Below are 23115 nucleotides of genomic sequence, written 5' to 3'. Positions count from 1 at the left end.
TTCATACCAAGGAAAAAAAAAAAAAAAAAAAAAAATTACATTTCCTGAGCTTGACAATATCCTGCGTCTAAGGTTTTAGTTTTTTCCTCCTCAATGGCTACGGAGTGGGATGAATGATTTCTTGCTTAAGTGGACAAACTTTAGCTTGTTGAAGAAAGTCACAGCAACCCCAAATCTTACCTGACCCAGTAAAAGGACCTCAAACTGTGTCTTACTAAAAGTAGGAGAGTGTCCAGGGCGGTAAGATCCTCTGGCTCTAATTCTCCTAACCAAAATGAGGGAGCCCAACAGCCCTGACCAGACTTCTTGTGGCTTCCTCACTGATCCACGCCAGGCAGAGCGTGGGGGGCAGACCCCAGGGAGGAGAGACTGGCTGGAACGATGAGCTCTCTGCACATTTACTGCAGACACTTCATAAGGCAGCCATACTTGCCTAGTAATCCATTTTCTGTCTCAAACACAAATTTGACTCGCTCCACTTGTATGGGATCCTCAATGACCTGGGAGAAGCAGGAAACAAAGGCTGGTAAATGAAGGAAGGAACTTGTGTTACAGCCACTGGTGCCTTTAAAAAAAATAATTCAAGAGATTATATAGTTTCTAACATAACAAAACCAAATACGAACAAATATCAAGTCATTGCCGTATTTCTCAACAATATATTAAATTTTAAACTAAACATGAAAAACTATTATGTAAGTAATATTTGAAGATACACTCATTTCCTAATACGTGTTCTTACCAATAACATCTAGAGTTCTCTGTGGGTTATATGGACGCGTATTTCATGATCCCAAGGATAAGAGGTTTATGGTTTACAAAAAACGTGTCAAAGTTTTGATATAACACATGCTCTACAAGTTGATGTGGAGGTTTACGCCACGCCAAACAGGGCTGGATCTACATCTTACTCTCGCTGTACTTCTAATGCCCGGGCACTGAACCGTGCATGGTGCAGTAAACTAAATGGGTCTGCTGTTGAGCAGATGAACAATACGCAGTCCCACCCCAAGGAGCAACAATCTTCCAAAAGCACTAGGACCAGAAGGCGGTAAAGACCAGAAAGACAGACTTCTTAGAAACGGCACCCATGAGGTACTGCCATATTCAAAAGTGTTTATTAAATGCCTCCCCTGTGCCAAGGCCTAAGGGACCTAAAGGGAACCCAGGCCGCACGCCCCACCCCCCCGCCCCCAAAGCCCCTGGGCTAGTCTCTCACTGGCTCACAGTCAGTCACCAAATTCTACTGATTCTCTTTCTAAACACCTACTGTTCTGGCCTTTGCTCCCTCTACTCCCGTCTCTCCTTAGTACAAGCCTTGTTATTTCACATTCAGATTACTGCCACAGACTCCTATGTGGTCTTCCAATTCCAACCTTGCTTCCTTCTTTAGTTCATCCTTCAAGACAACTGCCGGGGGAATCTTTCTAAGAAATAAATCAGGTCACATTGCTTTCCTGCTTCAAGCCCTTCCATGGTGCCCATCACCGATGGCAGAAGTTGCTAACTTAAATGTCTACAGAGCCCAAGATGACAAGACATGAGCCACGCGGCAGACAAGAGGAGTGGTGAGGACACTGGGGAATGGGAGACCACAAGCCTCATCGAGGGGGAGTGCCACTGCTGTTCTAGGTGATGGGGCGTGAAGGAAACGGAGCCAGTGTGCCGAGATTACCTGATTCCTCAAGACAGGTTGGGATCCAGAAAGTAAAAAACAAGACAATTTGCGCCAACTTAAATAGACATGTAGGTGGAACTTGGCCACCAGAGTGTCACCACTGACCTACAGGGAAAAGTCTACACGCACTGGTACCTGAAGCCTTTCCTGGACTGGTTTGGGCTTCTTCCCCAAGCCCTACGAGTTCCCACTCCTTCTAGCTCTACCTGTACAATTCACTGAGCAAACCAGGGGTTTGGTGGAGAGCATGGGATCCAGGGCCAGTCGCTTGGCTCAGGTCCTGGCTCTGTCACTTACTGAACAATGGCCTTGGGCAGCTCACTCCAGCTCTCTAAGTTCAGCTTCTAATAAAACTATATTTCACTGATTACAACTGAATTTTAGCCCCTGCTTTTCATATTTCTGAAATTGGGATGTACCCTACGGTGGATTACTACGTTTCAGTTTTTTGGCTCATGAAGGTATTTTCAGTAGTACACAGACAGTCAGTGGTGTCTCAGATTCGAGTGAACTGTAGAGCCAGCCGTCCACCTCTGCCGGTCACAGGGTCACACGAGATCACATCCGAGCTGATCAGTTTCCTGTCCATGGTGAGGCCTTTGCTCTCTGTACTGTGATTGCCTGTGTACTTGTCTGGCCGCCTCACTAAACTGCAAGTGCCTATGAGGCAGTTTATCATCGCTCACTTCTAAATCAGTAATGCATGAAAAATGGCTGATATGAAGAGGACTCGGTGAGTGCAGACCAAAGGAAAGCAGAGGCCACACAAGGACACACGTTTTTTATTCGTGAACACATGCTGACTAGTAAATACCTAAATGCAAGTGAATTAGAACGTTCATGACTTACCAACATCTCATGAAGTAGCTGGAACGTATTCTTTAACTCATGGGGTGGAGCTGTTTCCAGTTGGTTCTGAAATATTTTTTAAAAGCATAAAGATTCCAGTAAGTCTTCAGTGGAAAGCACACTGGAGTGGCAACCAACAGTGCTGGATTCCAGCCCTAGTTCCACCACCTCCTGGCTGACATTGGGCAAGTCGTTCCCTTCTCTACATCTCAGTTCCCCAAATGCTAAATCTGGGGACTGAAACAAACAACCTCTATGGTCCTCCCACCTGTAACCCTCCTTGATATTTTACTATAAAATTAGGAAGGAGACAGGAAAAAAAAGCAGAAAGGAAGGGAGATAATTTTCAGTCACTAAACAAGCCTAAGTTTATACTTGTATTTCATTTATACATATCCTATTTTGTTGAACATGCTGGAGTAGCTATGAGAATGCAAATGACAGCGTTCTGAGATTAGCATGCTATGAGTGAAATATATAACAAAATTCAGCTTAGGAAGTGGAAAAATCTACCAAGATACACTAAGTGAAGAAAGCAATGTTCAGAAAACTCACACTCCTGTGCATTTCAGTAACCTTATACATATGTGTGGTAGGAAAGGATACTGCATTACAACACCGCACTTGCAAGGTGCCAGGTATGGTACTAAGTAAGTGAATGAGGCCTGGAAAGACATATACAATGTGACAATACTGATCCGTGGGGTAGGGTGGAGAGGGGATGAGCCTGGCTGGTGGTGGTCAAGGTGGACTTTGGCCTTGTTTGCACGTTTTAGTTTTTCACCAAGAGAATGCAGTTATATATTATCCATGTAATTAAAAATTAAAGATTAAAAAAAAAGAAAAATGCTAGCTGTAGGCTTAAAGGTTCTTCTCATAATCCCCAGCAAGGTAGTAAACAATCCGGTTAAGAGCACAGCCCTGGAACCACTCTGCTGATGTTCAAACTCCCACTCTGCTACTTACTGGTTGTGTGACCCTGTGCCTCAGTTTCTTCAATTGCAGAATGGTGATAAAAACATATCTACCTCAAAGGACTTGTGTACTTGAGAATTAAGTGAGTTAAATAGGTAATATTCTTGGAACAGTGCTTGGCATCCAGTAAGCGCAACATAAATAATTACTACACACTGATCAGAGCTTCATAAATGATCTACATACATTACTATTTCAGGTGACAAAAATCAATCTACTTTTGATATTTTAGACGCTGCCTGGGGAAATAATCTAAAACTGTAAAACCATTTTACACAATAATGGTCACCACAGCATTATCATTAACTATAAAGTATTATTCTTAATAGTTAAGAATTGAACCCAATGCAAATGTGCATCACTAGGAAGGGAATGGCTAAGTAAATTATGGTACATGAGAGAATGAAATATACTCAGATAACTTTTAATGATAATGGAAAGTACTTATAAATGTCAGGTGAAAAAAAGGACACAAAATCGTAAAGACAATAAAATCCCAATTGTGTTAAAATACATGCATAGAAAATAAAAGGGAAATGTATGAGAATATTATAAATGGTCAGATTTTCAGTTCTTTTTTATTCTTCATTTAAAAAAAACCCAATAAGTATATACTATTTTTATGATTAGGAAAAACAATTAAGGTTATTAAAAGAAACATAGTGCCTGGGAGCCAAAGGAATGCTTTCCTAGTGTCTCACCCACAGGCTCTCAGGCTATCACCGGGTTTCCTGAGGTCCTACCTTAATGAAATGCAGCATGGTGAAGGAGAAATGCTCGTTACAGAAACAGCAGTACACAACCATCTCAATGAGCGCCAGCAGTGAGCCTGTCAGCTCTCGCAGAGCAAACATTACCTAGCAGGAGGGCAGAAGAGGAGTAAGCCTTTCTTCTGTCACAGGTTACTGTTGATATGCTGTTTCTGACTTTCACTGAAATTTGCTCAGATTTATGATCATCCACATTGCCTCAAAAGAGTCTGAGTCTGTCTGAGAGTTAACACAATTTGTGCAAATGTGCACCTTTCTCTCAGGAGTCACCTTCATCAGATTTTTAAAGGTAAATCTCCCCCTCCCCCATTAAAATAACCACCGACAGATCCAAAAAATACACAATGTTAAGCTTAAAAAAAAAAAAAAAAAAAAAAAAGGAGATATACAGCACAGCACTGTTGATGTAATTAAAAACCAGTATGATTGTGTTCACAGTCATATATATGTAAATCGAGTAATGGAAAAAGGACTGGAAGATTCCGTTCTCAAGAGGGGGTAACTCTGGGTGGAAGGGGAAGGGACTTATTGTGGATGGGCCACAATGGGGGGTTGTGAGCAGCCCACTTCCATACTCCTGAGGTTGAAACACCCATGTGCTTCAGAGCTGTAGTGTTCCAGGACCAGGGGCACATACAAGAGACTGGAAATAAACCCTCTGATAATAAACGGAATGGCTGTGACTGCGGAGGTGCCATGTACCTAGCTCTTGGGACCTGGAGGGGTAATTAGCTGGGCTGGATCTTGAGGCCCAATTCTTAGTTGCAGAGAGGACTAAGAATACTTAGTCCTTATTTCTTCCTGACACACATACAGGAAATAAAATTATTTGAAATAATCACTTCTCTTAACAATACTCCCCTTCATCAGAGCAACATACAAAATACAACTTATAACAAAAGGCATTTTTCCTCAAGAAGAAGAAAAGAGCTAAAACAAAAAAGAAAGTGGCTTTAGCAGAGCAAGTACATACCTCTAACAGGTAAGGCTTCCCTTCAGACAAGAACAACAGGGCTTCGACTTCCTCGTGGAGGGGCAGCAGGGGACTCGAGGGGGCAATGCTAATAGGCGGCCGTTGTTTAAATACACCCGGAGCTTTAGGGGACCAAAGAAAAACCCACTTTACTGGATGTTATCACATGAAATCAACTCTACAAGGCAAAGCGATCCCCTCAAGATTCATACATGCAACCGCTGAGCACCTACAACTGTTCCCTCACAGACATGAGATGGGAGAAAACACTCACCCCTCTCTTTCAGTGTATGCCCAGGATGTAGGTGTAAGAGCTCTAGACTCCTGGTGATTCCACCCAAGACAATCTTCCAAAGAAGTTAAAATATACAAAGTGCATGAAAAAAGAAAAATGCCCAAAGTGCCTCTGAAGAGACCCTGGACAAGGCACTTCTGTTGCTCAATGGCCAACACCACCTGTGCTGAGCAGAATCAACCCACGTGGAAGGGGTTACCCCACACGCTAGAAAAGCAAGGACTCTCACTCTCATTTTCTTTTGCAAACCTTTCTAACTCATGAATGCAGTAGCTTTGCCTCTGTAGATGCGCGAGTCAGAGTTTAGGAAGCATACTCTAGCTCACGACCGTCTGAATGCTCTCCCAGGTCCCTTCAGACAGCCAACAGCATTTCCAGATCAGAGGGATGCCCTGTGATTTTTATCTAGTTTCCTGGTCAGATGACATGAAAACCCTACCACAGGCTCGGGGGTCAGAGGCTTGCATTCCACACTGGCTGCCAAGCCCCTGACTAGCGGTGAGACTTTCAGGGGCTACTAGACCTCTCCCTATCTCAGCTTCTGCACACACAGGAGGGGAACTGCCCTCACAGGTTTGCTGAGGGGACTCAACACAACAAACTGCAAGCCCCACGGAAAGGCACAGCACACAGAAAACACTGACTACTTCTCAGCTGCTTTCCTGTATCATCACTGTTACTGTTGCTGTCACGACAAGGCCCAGAAACAGTGCAGAACTGTACCTTTAACCCTAGAGTGTTGTTAAATACTTCTATATCCCACCCCAAAGAAATGACGGGCTTGCTCTTGTGACAAACTAGTAAAATAAGGTGAAGTTTAACGTGGACTGAAACAGAAAACTTTAAGTGTTCCTCAAATATCAAATAGCCAAATGAGAAACAAGTAACACCCATTTAACTGCCAACGTTGTTACTCTCCACGTGTTACTGACAAACTCACCATCTCTCTGTTTTCCTGATGTATTTAAAGACAGGTTAAAGCTTACCAACGTTTCTTTGGGAAGAGACATCTGAGTGCAAGATAAGCAATGCCACTGTATTGTGAAGGTTCCCGAATTCTCGTGCTTGTGCCGAACTCCATCGACGTATCTGTTGGCAGAGAAAATAAAGTGGGTGTTAGTGCTCTGGTTAGAAGGGTGTGCAGGTTCCTGATACTTTGAGCCACATTCTTTCCCAATGTGTGACAGTAGGACAGGTCAAAGTCCAAAAAAGTCATGGGTTTTAAGCCAGCTTAAGAGTGGCTTAACGTAGACGTATATTAACTCGTATTCTAAAACAAATCCATTTATGTATTCAGTTCAGGTACTGAGCGCTCACCCTGTGCCAGGTAATTTTCCTACACCCAGTATAGCGGGGAAAGCCTGTGAGGCTGGAGGTCTGCAGGCCTGGCTCTTCTCTGCCACTCGCTGCACCACACGGATGTGGGCGAGTTCTCTACCTGACTTCTTTGTGTAAAGACAGAGATAACCTACCTGTTCCGCCCACTTCGTGGTCGTGAGGACCAAATGAAACATGAAAGGTAGAATGTTTTCAAACTTGTGTGCTCCATAAATGCAAAACAATATTAATCATACAACATAACACCATTAATTAAATCTTATTTAAATTACAGTGAATTTAAATCAATCGCCAGTGTCAGTGGAGTCCCTGATAAGGAAAAGCTTGAAGTGAAAAACAGCTCCTGTAAATCTCAACATAACATCAACACACAGAGCATGTCAGTACTTGCTTCTTTAACACTAAAGAGTCACAGTGGCAAGGTGGTATGACAGGAAGCTGAGAGGAGGCCTAAGGAGCAAGTCTGTCTCCCTTAATAAAGAAAGGAAAGCTTCCCTAGGCAATGCATCACATACAGGGGAAACCAGAGCTTTAGCCCTGTGACCTTGTCAAGGATGTCACAAGTCACAACTTTTCTGAGCTGTAATTCTTGCCTGAGAATGGGGAGGAAACTGCCTCTTTTACTGAATTGTGAGTTTCAGAGGTACAGCATGAAAAGTAACCAGTTCCATAAACAGTATTTATCATTACAGCATGTTCACATTTTGTGTATTTTAAATCTATCAAACAGAAGAAATACAATGATTGGAGAAACACACCAATATAGGAACTCCAAACAGGAGAGTCACTTTTTGATATATCTGACCCTATTATCTCACAACCACTTCCCTTTCATTTTCTGAATATGAGTATTACATCTGCAGCAACGTCGTTCAGCGTGTAATGGTTCAACTTCACATGTGAATCCTGGCCTGTGACCAGCATCCCGTGTAAGCACGTCCGCCAACACAGCCTTGCTCACAGCCCCAGAGAGCAAGTGGAGGACCCAATGCCAATATTTCTTGAATGCTTTCGAATCCCCCAGGCAGAACCCATCTTTCCTCCTAGGTCACTCAGCACTTTGCATTTTGAGTGATATCCTAGTTAGTCATTCCCATTGGTTACAGCATTTAGAATAAATTCTATGAGGAGGCTGTAAAAATAACTGAACTCCAAAGAATTTTAAAGGCTATGTAGTACTTATACCTGGACTCTGATGAAATTAATATTTATTCCCTACAAAGAGAAACACTGTGGCTTCCAAAACTGTGGCCACTTCACTGGGATATATAAAAGTAGGCATTACCTGACTGTTCTGCCGGTTGGCCCCTAGGAGAAAGCTGATCATGTGTCGCAGAGCTGAATGCTTCAGAAGAAGATCTCCGGCCCTAATTCCTTGCTGTCACGAGATATTGAGAATATGACAAATTATATTCCTATCCAGACAGAGATCTATTCCAAAAATACAGTTAAGTGAGAAGTTTTCAGTGGTCAGTAAGTTTTTAAATGGTATAATTTACATAGAGAAAGTACTTGTTAAAAATCTAACAGCCCTGCAGTGCTGCACAATGGCCCCTAGTTTCAATGCAGACTTCTACTCCAACAGTAAGTAACGATCCCTACGTACACTGGAATTCTTGCAAGTAATATAATGCACGAATTAAGATTTTTAAGAAGAAACACTCATAAAACCATATCATATAGATCCTATATTGACCAGTCTGAATTTTTTGCACATATAAAATTCCTTTAGACTATCAATCTGCTATATTAGGAAAAAAATCATTTACCTTTTGTACAAAAGTGTTGAACAGGAAAAAGTACTGAGCACAGTTTTTACAATTTTCAGGAACATCTTTATCCAACAGAGCAAGTAGTACCTCCAGTAACTGATGAAGGCTCTTTAACTGATTAGAGGAAAGATGAAATTACATAAAGAAAAAGAGTATAAGACAGACATTTGTAACAGGATTAATCTGAAGTAAATCACCATAAGAACAAAAGGAAAGTCTGATTGACACAATCCAGTCTCAGATTCAGATGGATTTATGCTTTGGAGAGCAAAAACAGAATTATCAATTCGATCTTCCAGGGAAGACTGGTGGAACTGTAGAAATAATTAAAAGAAAAGCCTAGTTTTGTTTCCTAGCTTTCAAACTCAAGGGCACGGTTCTACTGGCTCGTCGTCACATTTTCTGCAGAGCCCATTTCTTTCTGTCTCTTAAGAGGCTGGGGATTTAGAGGTAACATATTTCTGAATCCCTCCCTCCACTAAGCTACTTCTTCACATAATCACAGATGCAAAGAATAAAAAAACACAGACACAGGCATAGGGGCTAGAAATCAAGCCAATGGAGCAAATGGAGAGCAACAGCCTGACAGAATGACAACGGTAATATCGACTCAACTGTGAACTTACTTGAAAGCCCGCTGACGCCTCATGGAAAGCTTTGAAAAACATTTTATTTGTTTAGAAACCATTTTGGTCATCACATTGCTTCTTCTTTCCCTCCCACCCCAACTGTTTTTGGACAAGTCCCTAGAAATTCATGTGTGATCTGAGAATTAAGACCAGCCTTACTACTCTTTATCAGTTCATTTCCTCTGGAGATGGTTCTCACAGACTTTCGAAACAGTCCCATCCATCCTGTCACACTCGTTATGTACAGTAAAATCTACCATTTACGTAGCACTTCATTTCAAAGCACTTTACAATATAGAGTGGGTAGCAAGAGGTACCATTTCCATTATGGGGTGAAAATAGACAGAAAATACATCAGCTGGATATCAAGTAGCATTTACTGAGGCAAATGGTTTATGTCCTCCACCACTCCCTTCCCTTTCTCGCCACTGCAGCCCTGCCTTTAGAGGTTGGTGGGATGATGCTCTATGGCCTGGCCCCATCTGTAGGGAGACTGCACTAATTCTGCCTTTATCCTTTGTCTGGGTTTGTACATGGGAGGAAGGAGGAGAGTAAGGAGGTCCTTATGTTAAACATCAGAAAACTTTCACAGGCGTGTGCTTCAGAGCAACCATATCCAAACTGTCCTAGGCTGCTCCCAATGACCTACTTTTAAATATTCTGCAACCAGGTAAGGTTTTGCCAAAAATGGTTCTGCTGTTTAAGCTGATCGAAAGCCAGTGCCTTACAGCAAACCTCCACTTCCTTAGGATTCCTGGAACTGAGAGAGACAGTCTTCCTCTAGGTCCTCCCTGAAGAGTATAGTTGACCTCCTTCTCCATCCTGGATTGAGCGGAGCTCCTGAGCATGTCTGGTCTAACGGTGCCCCCCAGCTCAGGACTGCTGAAGGAACTAAGTGCCTGGGTGCCAGGCACTGGGTGTGGATCAAGGGCCTCTTTAAAGGACTGAACAGTAAAGCCAACATCTGCATCTGAAGCAGCACCTCCTAGAATTTGCCTTCAGTTCACTGAGACACTGCCTCAAGCCAATTTATAAGGAGTTTATAAGGAGCCAATTCGCTCTGAAAACAACATTTTTCAAAGTTTTCCATGTAGTGTCAGCTGTTTGAAACAGCAAACTTGGGAAGTAACTGCTGTATTTGCTAGGACTTAATAACAGACTGAATAATCAGACTCGTGTCATTTATGTCCCTAAGACTTAAAATTTGGGGGGACTGAGGATGGTAATAAATACCATGGTTTGTTTTAGCATGTGTGGCATTGTGAACCAGAAGAAAATATGTTACAGAAAACATGGTTAAGAAGAAGAAATTCAGAAGAGCAGGAACAAGGATTAGGGAATAACGGAGATCAAAGAAGGAACTATTGTGGCCAAGGCCCCTGGATGGACGGCACTATTTGGTCTGGCTGCCAAATGAAGGTTCGGATCATGAAAATAGCTTAGGAGGGAAGAGACAAAGCCAAGGGTGGCTCAAAATGACTGTCGGTCTAGACTAGAGACTCTAGACTCAGGTTGGTATTAATGCAGAGAGATCGAACACAAACTCTCCAGAGAAGACTCTGAGAAGGAAGATCTCTAGACAGAAAATCCTGACGCAGACCAAAGCAGATCTGAATTCCTAGCCTACCCTGATATCTGGGATCTGAGGAGAGGAGGACAGAATGCCTTCTAGCCTGGCATTTATCAGGAAGTCAGTGCACCGGACGTGCATTTTATGTGGATAATTACCAGACTCTAATCCTAGGCTTTCTTTCTTATTATGTGCACTTTAAAACATTCGGTAAAAACAGAATGTGTAAATAACATTTAGAAAACAAGACTGACCTTATCCTGATAAAGCAAGGCACTGTCTAGGGTCTTCTCCAGGATGGTGGCCACAGCGACACGGACTTCTCTCACATTGCACTCCAACAAGAAAATCCTAACAGAGAGAGAAACGTGGTGTGAAAAAGCAAGATAGATTTCTATAACCCAACCTTCCCAACATGGTCCCACCTACTGTCCAAGAAAAAAATTACTCCAAGATGTCAGTTCAAGTCTCCTGAGAGCATCAGCACACACAGGCCCTTGTGAGGGAGGAAGGAGGAGAGAAAGGAAAACAAGACCCTTGAACACGGAAAGTGGATATTTTCCTGTTTCTTCTTCCTTTCTTCCCCTAAGATGAGTATCTGTATAAATGTAAATTCAGACTTCAAGAGATATACAAGCAAAGAACCTAAAATTTTATAAGCCCTGTTCACGCAGGAGTAGTTCTCCCTGGCACCCCTTCAATGTCTCAGAATTAAGACACAAGTTCAAAGTTACGAGTCAACACAGCACCGCCCAATCCCCCTGTGCACCTGGTGTTTCCATCCTTTCACTTTCCTCCCCTCTTCCCTCCCAACGTTTACTTATTACTCAGTCCTCCCAGAAACATGTGAGGCTGAAAAGGTCCTGCTTCCTTCCTTTCTTCTTCTTCTGTGATGATGATGATGACGACAGCAGTTTTAAGGTTTATCAGCCACGTCCATCATATTTGGCACACCCAGTGTTACACTGGGATACTACACTGCCCGCTGCAAAGGCACGACCCAATCCAATCCTCCACACCACCAGGGCGGTAGAGGCAGCAGCCTCAGATGCGGCGGAGGGCACGGTCAGGCAGAAACACCCGCTCCCTGGCGCCGGGCAGTGGTGGTAACTACCTGAGAGCAACTAGGTAACTGCAGTCAGCTTTTCTTTCTCTGTTTCACACACACACTCTGACATGACAACCCGTATTATAATCAGCACAGTGAAAACTTACCTATCGTTTCTAGTATCTCTTAACAGGAAAGTCTCATTGTTCCATGAGCAAGATTTAATATAACATAATTTTGATGACCCAAGGCAAAGCTGTCCTGAGGCATTCTTTCAGGTCACAGCAGTGAAAGCTGCTCTGCTCCCTGTCTGAGGGCAGCACTTGCTGACAGCCCTGCCCTCCTTCTCCCCCCCACAGGAAGATGACAGTGGAGCTTTCTGAAGCCACTTCACTTCTGCTCATTGCACGTAACGGTCAGTGCTCAGCATTAGCTACCTCATGTGAACCTGACACAAAGGCTCTGTTCAACATCCACTAAGATTCTAAGTGGCAACTCCAGGCAAGTTTAAAAGATAACAAGTACTCTTGTAATATTTAGCTCTAGACGTCTGATCAGATTCAGGTACAATTCTTTTGGAAAGAATATCTATAGGGGGTGCTCCACATTTCCTATCACAGACATTAAGAAGCATCGTGAGAATACAAACAAACCCAGAATATGGGCAGTTCTACAGGACAAATGACCTGTCTCACGCCAGTTAAATGGCATGACAAAAAAGTTGGTGGGGAAATGGAACAATTACAGATTAAAAGAACCTTAAGAAACATACAAACCAAATGGAGACCAAATGGAGCTCATTTGGAGCCTGATTTGTACAAATTCAATGGTAAAAAAACACTTTTGAGACATCTAGGGAAATCTGAACATGGACTGGGTACAGGATGATAGGAAGGAATTACTATGATTTTTGTTTAGAGTGATGATGGTAAAGCACTTACTTTTTTTTTTTTTTTAACTTAACCTGTTAGAGATACATGCTGAAAAATTTATACTGAAATTATATGATGTCTGAAATTTACTTTAAAATATTTCAGAGGATAAAAGAAAAGTATGCATGTGAGCGTGTGTGGGAATTGGGATAAGCAAACAAGACTGGCCAAATGCTGACAACTCGAGCTGGGGATGGGTACAGGAGAGGGTTCGTTATTCTGTCGACTTTAGAGTACGTTTAAAATTTTCTACAATATAAGAAAATTTTAAAGATGTAAAGTACCCTTCATGTTAGTAGTTTTAATTGCTTTAGATCAATTTGCAAGCATTATTTGCTAATTTTTTACACTTATAATTACATTTAAAAATTGTCCCCCGAAAGGACTGCAGAGGGGCTAATCTGAGAGACAACAGCCTCTTCACATGCAGAGTTACTGACGTATTAGTACAGTGTATGTTTATTTTTTAGTTGTAACAACAACAACTTAAGCTATCTTAAAAGTTCTAAAGAAATAAGTAATTAGAGAAAGGAGAATATTAATGCGATAATGATGAGTAATTGGGCTTTATAAAGAAAGAGACAAAATATAATAAACTCTACCAGGAACATTTAGATTAGGTAATTCACTAGATTCTTTACCATTAGGAATTCAAAGAAACCAAATCATACTACCAAAGGAGGTTACTGTAAATAGAGCTGCAATGAACATTTTGGTACATGACTCTTTTTGAATTATGGTTTTCTCAAGGTACATGCCCAGCAGTGGGACTGCTGGGTCAGATGGTAGTTCTATTTGTAGTTTTTTAAGGAACCTCCATACTGTTCTCCATAGTGGCTGTATCAATTTACATTCCCACCAACAGTGCAAGAGGGTTCCCTTTTCTCCACACCCTCTCCAGCATTTATTGTTTCTAGATTTTTTGATGATGCCCATTCTGACCGGTGTGAGATGATATCTCATTGTAGTTTTGACTTGCATTTCTCTAATGATTAATGATGCTGGGCATTCTTTCATGTGTTTGTTGGCAATCTGTATATCTTCTTTGGAGAAATGTCTATTTAGGCCTTCTGCCCATTTTTGGATTAGGTCGTTTTTTTGTTATTGAGCTACATGAGCTGCTTGTAAATTTTGCAGATTAATCCTTTGTCAGTTGCTTTATTTGCAAATATTTTCATTGAAGCTCTATGTACAACAGCCAGGACATGGAAGCAACCTAAGTGTCCATCAACAGATGAATGGACAGAGAAGATGTGGCACATATGTACAATGGAATATTACTCAGCCACAAAAAGAAACGAAATTGAGTTATTTGTAGTGAGGTGGATGGACCTAGAGTCTGTCAGGCAGAGTGAAGTCAGAAAGAGAAAAACAAATACTGTATGCTAACACATATATATGGAATCTAAGGGGAAAAAAAAAAGTCATGAAGAACCTAGGGGTAAGACAGGAATAAAGACACAGACCTACTAGAGCATGGACTTGAGGATATGGGGAGGGGGAAGGGTAAGCTGTGACAAAGTGAGAGAGTGGCATGGACATATATACACTACCAAACGTAAAATAGATAGCTAGTGGGAAGCAGCCGCATAGCACAGGGAGATCAGCCAGGTGGTTTGTGACCGCCTAGAGGGGTGGGATGGGGAGGGTGGGAAGGAGGGAGATGCAAGAGGGAAGAGATATGGGAACATATGTATATGTATAGCTGATTCACTTTGTTGTAGAGCAGAAACTAACACGCCATTGTAAAGCAATTATACTCCAATAAAGATGTTAAAAACAAAAACAAAGGAAGTTACTGAGTTTCTCTGGAGATATTTAAGAGCGAGCCTGCTTGACGGTAAACTAAATATTTTGCCATGTTCCTTTCAAATGGATGATGATTCTATGACGTTCTACTGCTTAACACAATACTCATGAGTCCTAAAGGGAAGATATTTTGGAATTAAGCTGGAAAAATGGGTGAAAGGTTATTTTTAATGCAAACTCTAAAGGGACAGGCAAAAACACTTCAAAGAAATGTTTATCTGTTCTCTTTATGAACTGTATGCATGTATTCACGCATAAATACGTGAGCACTTAATGCAGGGAACCAAACGGAGTAGCTTCTGCCCGTCACGAAGCTCAAGTTTAGTGGAGGAGACAGAGCAAACAATAGGGCAGCTACTTTAAATTGGGTGGCCCTTGCCATCTGATGGATGAGAAGGCGCTTTCTATGCAAAGAGTAGAGGGGAGACTTTCAAATAGAGGGAATAACTGGCAAAAAGGTCTTCAGGCAGGACAAAAAGCTTCGTGTGTTCAAGGAATCAACAATCAGGTGAATGATAAGCCAGGTGGAAAGTGAAACACACAGGCAAAACCCATACTCAAGTGAGGCCTTTTGTGTTACATTATGGCAAAAGATTTTGGATTTTATTTTAAGTGCGGTGAGAATCACTGAAGAATTTTTAAGCAGAGAAGTAACATAACCTAATTTGTTTCAAAAGAACCCTTTGTTGCTGTATGAGGTACACTGGAGGAGGCAGAGGTGGAGATACCAAGCAGGCCAGTGAATGAATGTCTGAAGCTCAGACCTCAAGATGAAGGGGATACGGGACCAGGAGTTTCAATTAGATCTTAACTTGCCGCCGCACGACGATCTCCCTGTGGGAAGGGACTTGCATTTCTGAATTCCTTGTTGTCTGTTTTAAGTTGAGAGGTCCAGAGCATATTGCATGCTGACAGAAGTGACCCGACAGAAAACTCTGGAAGGTAAAGACACCAACTTCCTTGAGAAGCTTTGCTCATGTAGAGAGATTCACTTCGAGAGGAGAGGATGCCTCCTCCATTATATCAGGAGGAAAGGAGAAGATGGGAACAGACTGGTTGGTGTGCAACTTGGGGCGGGGGGCTTCACCTGTGCTGGGGTGAAGGCTGAGGCAAGGCCACTGCCTAGCAGTGGGTGAGCCCGCTGGGCACGCCCGAGAGGCGTGGGGCAAGCTGCGGCAGAGGGAGGGGAGCGGCCACTGGGGATAAAGCAGCCTGGCCACTGACAGATCAAGGTGCTCGCTGAGTGCCCCACATCAATGCTGAACTCTCCAAGGATAAGAGAATAAGGAGCAAGGTGTAAACATTCACAGTGATCGGACCTTCTTGAAAAATCCAATTACTTTTTTATTATAGATATGTAGGTAAATATACGATCATGGTATATTTACCACACTATCATGCTATCAAAAACTTTTTGAAAAATGATATTTTAGCCAGAATCCAAACATATTAGCAATATTGTGGTATTACTGTATAACCCAGGACTGCTGATCTTTACCTGCCACCAGACTGGGAGTCTGAGGGAAGAGATTTGTATTTTGGAATCCCCTGAGCAACAGCAGTTGCCTGTGAGTGCCTGGTTACCTGCTTAGAATTGATTCCAACCAGAAAAATAATTTCAAGTTGAAATAAAAAGAGTTACGAGAAGCTTCAGCTCTAAATCACTGGAAGAGACACATTTCTATTAACTGAAAGATACTGACTGACACTTACTTTATCAATTCTCGTCCTTCAGAACTAATAAAATATTCAACCAGCCACTGACAAGCATCAAAACTTTTTGAAAGTAATGCTTCAATAGTGGCAATCCATTCTTCAGTGTCAACCCTTTAAAAAAGCAAAGACAGCGATGTTAAGACAGCCCAGCAAATAACTCCATGGAGTGTCGCTCATTTTTTTTTATTTAAAAAAAAATTTTTTTGGGGGGTGGGGTGGAGGATAAGTTATGTACTCAATGACTGATGGACTAACATGGATAGTCAGTTCAAGCCCCATATCTGGATATGACTTTTCCAAATTTCTAAAGACATATAGCATTTACACCACAGTTCTTTTTCTGTTTTGTCCATCTTTCCTACTGAATTAGAAATACCTTAAAAACAGGAACCCATATTTTAATCATCTGGGTGTATTAGGTAGTTGCCTTCAACTACCTAAAACAATGTTTTGAATTTTTAAGTGTTTGAATTTATAAATTCAACTTATTTAATTAATGCCTTTTGTCACAACAGACTATCAAAATGTGCCACCTCTTACCTGAGTTTTTTCTTTGTCCGTAGATAAGTTTGAAAAAGGAACTGAATGGCAAGCTGTAAGCTCACCTTTGCCATGCAAGGATAGTACGGATGCTTTAATTTAGTCTACAAGAGAGGGAGAAAAAAGACAGGCTATTTTTCACTGAAGTTTTATAGATTATTATGCACTGTTACGGACTGAATAATGAGATATATATATATAAAATAAAGTTAAATACTAGTAAGAAAAATCCAGCCAGTTCATAATAGAAAATGTTGCAGTTAAATTTTAAAAAGATTAAGAAAAGATATCTCCTTCATTTCTTTTATGAAGCCTTCTCAAAACAGAGCCTTTAGACCACAGCGTGTTAATTAAGCTACCAACAGACTAAGAAAGTCTTCCCCTTACTGGCAAACTGTGATCATGGCGCTCAAGAAAAAGCAGCACTTAGAAGCTGATCTTGAGTCTGGTAACATCTGATTACGAATTTGGAATAATTAATCTCCTCATAGCCCAATATCCGTTTAGATCACCTATGGCTACTCTTAAATTTTTTATAAAATATTAACAAGAGCACTTAAAAAAGCCAGTAAGTAGAAACCCACACTCATTCACAATCTGCATTATACATTCTGAATACTGCCTGTATTTTAATATCACCCATTAAGTGACACATTGGTGGGAATTTTTTTTGGCATTTAATCTAAGTGCTAACAAGTGAGAGTGAGGGTGAGTCACTGAATGCTTTAGTGGAAAGATATTTAACTATGATCCTTTCTAATTTGTTTAGTAACAATCCAACTAGTACTTACAGCATTCAATGATGCTAAAGACAAAACAAAACTGAAATAATCACTACTGTACACATCTCTATTCTTCATAAACTTGAGGTTTTCATCTCTCACCATCTATAAAAGAAAATTGGTAATTATTTTTAAGAAACAGGGTAAATTATTCAGTATGGAGAAGACATTTTTACTGATATGTTAGGTAAAATGGGTTCATAAAAACACTTCTCTCAAGCCTTCAAATTTTTAAAAAGGAGAGAGGAAAAACTTTTCAAAGATAAGAAGTTGTAAAAAGGTGAATTATGATTCATTAAACCAAATTCTTCTGGGAAATTCAGGAAGACCACCACGTGAAGGACAACTGAATTCTAACCTGTTAATCTGAGTGGAAAGGGACAATCAGAGCTTTCCCAAGTACAGCCAGTCCCATGCTCTCTGTGTATCAGATGCTCAATTCTCTCTCTCTCTCTCTCTCAATCAAAGACTCCATATTTTTCTTAAATCTTTTGATTCTGGCTACTTAGCTTTTGATTACTTAGTGTATAAAGTCTGGACTGGGCGGTTGGACAGTCTGAATTTAAATCCTGGCTCTGTGACATTGGCAGATCATTTCTCTTTTCTAAGCCTTTTCCACTTTCCATCTGAGAAATGGGAATAAAACCTGGTACTCCACGAGAGTGTTTTAAGAATTAGGGATTTGTTTAAGCATGTAGCACAGAGTAGGTATTCAGTAACTAATGGTCATCACTGTTATATTAGTTTTACCCAAAGGTTATGAACCTTAACTTATTTTTCTCTCCAGATTCAATAAATTAATTTCAGCAATGTGTTTCTGCACTGCCCACTCCCTCCCTCCTGTTTTTTTCTTTTTTAAGATGTTGGGGGTAGGAGTTTATTAATTAATTTATTTTTGCTGTGTTGGGTCTTCATTTCTGTGTGAGGGCTTTCTCTAGTTGTGGCAAGCGGGGGCCACTCTTCATCACGGTGCGCGGGCCTCTCACTATCGCAGCCTCTCTTGTTGCAGAGCACAGGCTCCAGACGCGCAGGCTCAGTAGTTGTGGCTCACGGGCCTAGTTGCTCCGCGGCATGTGGGATCCCCCCAGACCAGGGCTCGAACCCGTGTCCCCTGCATTAGCAGGCAGATTCTCAACCACTGCACCACCAGGAAAGCCCCCCTACCCCTTGTTTATGTGGGGCATCACACAGCAGGTCAGTGACAGCCCTGGCCAATCTTGAGTCTGTTGCCACCTCTGTGACAAGGTGGGTCAGAAGACGTGGCGCTAGAGGTACAACTACGTCCACAAGAAGGCTGGCAGGAGTAGTTCTGGACCCATGAGACAGATTTTGACATTTATCTGGATTTTATCCCTTAGAACTTTTTTTTTTGTTTTTTTGTGGTACGCGGGCCTCTCACTGTTGTGGCCCCTCCCATTGCGGAGCACAGGCTCCGGACGCGAAGGCTCAGCGGCCATGGCTCACGGGCCCAGCCGCTCCGTGGCATGTGGGATCTTCCCGGACCAGGGCAAGAACCCGTGTCCCCTGCATCGGCAGGCGGACTCTCAACCACTGCACCACCAGGGAAGCCCCCTTAGAACTTTATAATTTATACAGCTCTTACCTGGTATATGCGCACAGGCATCTTCTCCACAAATAGTCCTTTCTTCTCACCCTTTTTAACCAGCTTGGTTAGAATAGAGAGCCGGTCATTGTTAGGCCTATGGGGCCGAGGAGATGACTGAGGTGAAATTTCTGGTGAAGATGGTGCTGACCTAAGAGATGGAATCAGAAAAGTGTTTGTCTAGAATAAAATAGCTATTGTTTTAGTAGTTTGCTACAACCGGATAAACTTAACATAAACAGGGTATTAGACTTAAACTGTATACTTTCCTGATCTAATGTATTAAAATGCAAATTCACAGAAAACAGGACCTTTAAACAAACTTTTCAGAGAGTGCTGGTATAGTATTTATTGGGTTGGCCAAAAGGTTGGTTCGTTTTTTTTCTGTAAGATGGCTCTAGTAGCACTTGGTTGTCTTTAACTTCATTCAGAACAATTTTATTAGACTGTATGTGACAGCTGTCAGATCAGAGTGCATTAAAAAAAAGACTTATCAAAATTGGTGAAAATTTTTGTGTAGCCATTTTAATATTTAAGATGGAAGAAAAAAAGCAACATTTTTGGCAAATTATGCTTTATTATTTCAAGAAAGGTAAAAAAAGCAACTGAAATGCAAAAAAAAGATGTGTGCAGTGTATGGAGAAGGTGCTGTGACTGATCGAACATGTCAAAAGTGGTTTGTAAAGTCTCAGGCTGGAAATTTCTCGCTGGATGATGCTCCACAGTTGGGGAGACCAGCTGAAGTTGACAGCAATCCAATCGAGACATTAATTGAAAACAATCAACATTCTACCACGCGGGAGACAGCCGACATGCTCAAAATATCCAAATCAAGCGTTGAAAATCATTTGCACCAGCTGGGTTATGTGAATTGCTTTGATGTTTGGGTTCCACGTAAGTTAAGCGAAAAAAAAACCTCCTTGACCATATTTCCACATGCGATTCTCTACTTAAACGTAATGAAAACGTTACGTTTTTAAAACAAATTGACGGGTGATGAAAAGTGGATACTGTTCAATAATGTGGAACAGAAGAGGTCCCGGGGCGAGCGAAATGAACCACTACCAACCACACCAAAGGATGGTCTTCATCCAAAGAAGGTGATGTTGTGTATATGGTGGGATTGGAAGGGAGTCCTCTATTATGAGCTCCTTCAGAAAAACCAAACGATTAATTCCAACAAATACTGCTCCCAATTAGACCAACTAAAAGCAGCACTCGACAAAAAGCATCCAGAATTAGCCAACATAAAACGCATAATCTTCCATCAGGATAACACAAGGCTGCATGTTTCTTTGATGACCAGGCAAAAACTGCTACAGCTTGGCTGGGAAGTTTTGATTCATCTGCCGTATTCACCAGGCTTTGCAACTTTGGATTTCTATTTATTTCGGTCTTTACGAAATTCTTTTAATGGAAAAAACGTCAATTCCCTGGAAGACTGTAAAAGGCACCTGGAACAGTTCTTTTCTCAAAAAGATAAAAAGTTTTGGGAAGATGGAATTATGAATTTGCCTGAAAAATGGCAGAAGATAGTGGAACAAAAGGGTGAATACATTATTCAATAAAGTTCTTGGTGAAAATAAAAAATGTGTCTTTTATTTTTACTTAAAAACTGAAGGCACTTTTTGGCCAACCCAAAACTATGCTCTGGACATAAAGTGTACTCAATAAATGAGATTTTTAAAAAAATCTCAATTCTAGAATGAAATAATTTCTATGCATGTTTCTGAAAACAAAATAACTTCTTGCCAAGGAAATAATGACCAGGTAGCAGCAAGAAGAAAGAAAAGGGGTAGAGAGATTTACTTATTTTCTTTTTAGAATTTCTCTCTAGCTTAGCTAATTACCCTTAAATCCCAAACAGCATACTCTGAAGATCACGGTATCACCTACTGCAATCACACAGCAAATTACACAGAGGAGAAACTCACAGAGAGAGGTCCTCAGCTTCCTGCCGCACAACGCTGACTCGACTTTTCTTTGGTAACACAGGGGAGTTCTGATCAGACACCCTTTGGTAGAAGAGCATATAGGCGTTCCAGTATCTTCGGCGTACATCAGTATATGGGTTCGCTTCATAATGAGACAATAAGAAAAATCTCTTTGTAAATAAAAAAGGTGTTGTTTTTTTTTTTTTTTGTCTTGACAATCTATAACAAAGGACCCACAAATCCAGCCAAGTAATTACTTACTAAATTTGTTAAATGGAAAGCGTTAAGTGAAGTGTGTGTCTTTTTAGAGCACTGCTTAAAATCACTCTGAAGGTGATGCAGAGGGGCAGGGAGTAAGGAGTTGTATGGTAGCAGAGTAGGGGAAAGAAGGTAAACATTCCGAGGCATGTGGAAATTTAATCAAAAGGCAAGTAACATTTAAAAATAAGGGCTTCCCTGGTGGCGCAGTGGTTGAGAGTCCACCTGCCGATGCAGGGAACACGGGTTCGTGCCCCGGTCCGGGAAGATCCCACATGACGCGGAGCGGCTGGGCCCGTGAGCCATGGCTGCTGAGCCTGCGCGTCCGGAGCCTGTGCTCCGCAACAGGAGAGGCCACAGCAGTGAGAGACCCGCGTACCGCCAAAAAAATAAATAAATAAATAAAAAAATAAATAAATAAATAAATAAAAATAAGTTCTGTGGCATAGGATGGGATTATAATTGGCCTCACTTAACCATTTCTGCATAGAAGAGCCAAATTCAGGTAAATCTTGGCAATGACACTACGTTCAGCTAATAAAGGTTACTACCATTAGATGCATGACTACCATGGTCTGGTGTCAAAATATAACATTGTGGATCTCATACAGGTGGAAAATTTTAAATGCCCCTAGGGTATTTCAAAATCAGGTTTCAAAAATGTCAAGGTCTCTGAAAAATATTTCTTCTTCAAATAGCGAATTCTGATGGGATTCTGTGATGTACTTTTCCTTATATTTTTTTCTTCTGGGGGTATAGTTGTGGAAAGATTCCTTTACCACACTGCATAACAAATAAGGTTTTAAAAACACAGGTGCTAGAAATGTCTTCTCCATTAATCACACCTCTACATAAGTGAAAAGGAAATTTGAAAATTTTAGTGGACTACTTACTTCTGAAACTATTTTTAAGGTTGAAATTCTTTCAAGTTGTTCTTTAAAATTCATTTCTTCCATTTAACTCACCCCCCATCCCAGGGCTGTTGTAAGGAATTCTTTAAAAAGAATTCTGTAAGCAGCTTGAACCTTTTCACCCTGGCTACAAAGGAGTTCGTGGATCTACATGGCTAGAGCAGTAGTATGTAAAAAAAAAATAAAATCTTTTCTATTTTTATATAAAAAATACTGCTTCCAATTTGATAGAAAACTATAAATTAAGAAAATAAAACTAATGGAAAATATACATTTGCAAATACTTACTTTGATCATAAACTTTTGGTCTATATTCTCCTCCAAAGCATTCGTACTCTAGGGTCTCATCATTTAGGTCAAATTCTTCTATAACTGTGTCATTAAATTTATACCACTTTCCTTTTCCACATCCCCTAGAGCACAGATTTGATAAAACAAATATTATGAAGTTACAAGTCAAACATCCCCATCCCCAGCATTTATCTCTATGTATTGTCTACAAATACAGCAGGTAATTACCATTTGAAAACACCTAAGAAAAATATAGCAACAGTTACTTCAATTTCTTAAACAACTTTTCAAATTGAAGGGGTAAAACAATTGCAACAAGTTTTAAAAATCCAATATGAAATAAGATCAAAGAACAATGTGAAAGCTTCTTTGCACTGTAATGATAAGTGTGGATGACAAAGTAGGGCAGGGAGAGCAGAGGGGAGATACGGGGGGGGGGCAG

General features: G+C 41.1%; 1 protein-coding gene across 1 annotated transcript in view; it reads right to left on the bottom strand.

Moving 5' to 3' along the window:
* The window catches only part of USP24 (ubiquitin specific peptidase 24), a 107721-nt gene that overhangs the window by 9759 nt on the left and 74847 nt on the right, over nt 1–23115 (bottom strand). Inside the window, exons 50-63 of the mRNA XM_007471132.1 lie at nt 22671–22795; nt 21214–21355; nt 19280–19430; nt 17686–17781; nt 16895–16998; nt 16352–16465; nt 11104–11200; nt 8648–8764; nt 8164–8256; nt 6527–6629; nt 5246–5367; nt 4246–4359; nt 2528–2593; nt 434–500 (exon numbers count right to left, since the gene is read on the bottom strand). Coding sequence (XP_007471194.1) covers nt 434–500; nt 2528–2593; nt 4246–4359; nt 5246–5367; nt 6527–6629; nt 8164–8256; nt 8648–8764; nt 11104–11200; nt 16352–16465; nt 16895–16998; nt 17686–17781; nt 19280–19430; nt 21214–21355; nt 22671–22795 — 1511 coding nt within the window. The remainder of the gene's footprint in view (nt 1–433; nt 501–2527; nt 2594–4245; nt 4360–5245; nt 5368–6526; nt 6630–8163; nt 8257–8647; nt 8765–11103; nt 11201–16351; nt 16466–16894; nt 16999–17685; nt 17782–19279; nt 19431–21213; nt 21356–22670; nt 22796–23115) is intronic.

Source organism: Lipotes vexillifer, unplaced genomic scaffold, assembly GCF_000442215.2.
Source record: "Lipotes vexillifer unplaced genomic scaffold, Lipotes_vexillifer_v1.1 scaffold1003, whole genome shotgun sequence".
NCBI lineage: Eukaryota > Metazoa > Chordata > Mammalia > Artiodactyla > Lipotidae > Lipotes > Lipotes vexillifer.
Note: the sequence above shows the minus strand (reverse complement) of the source record. Positions and strands in the feature narration are given on the sequence as shown.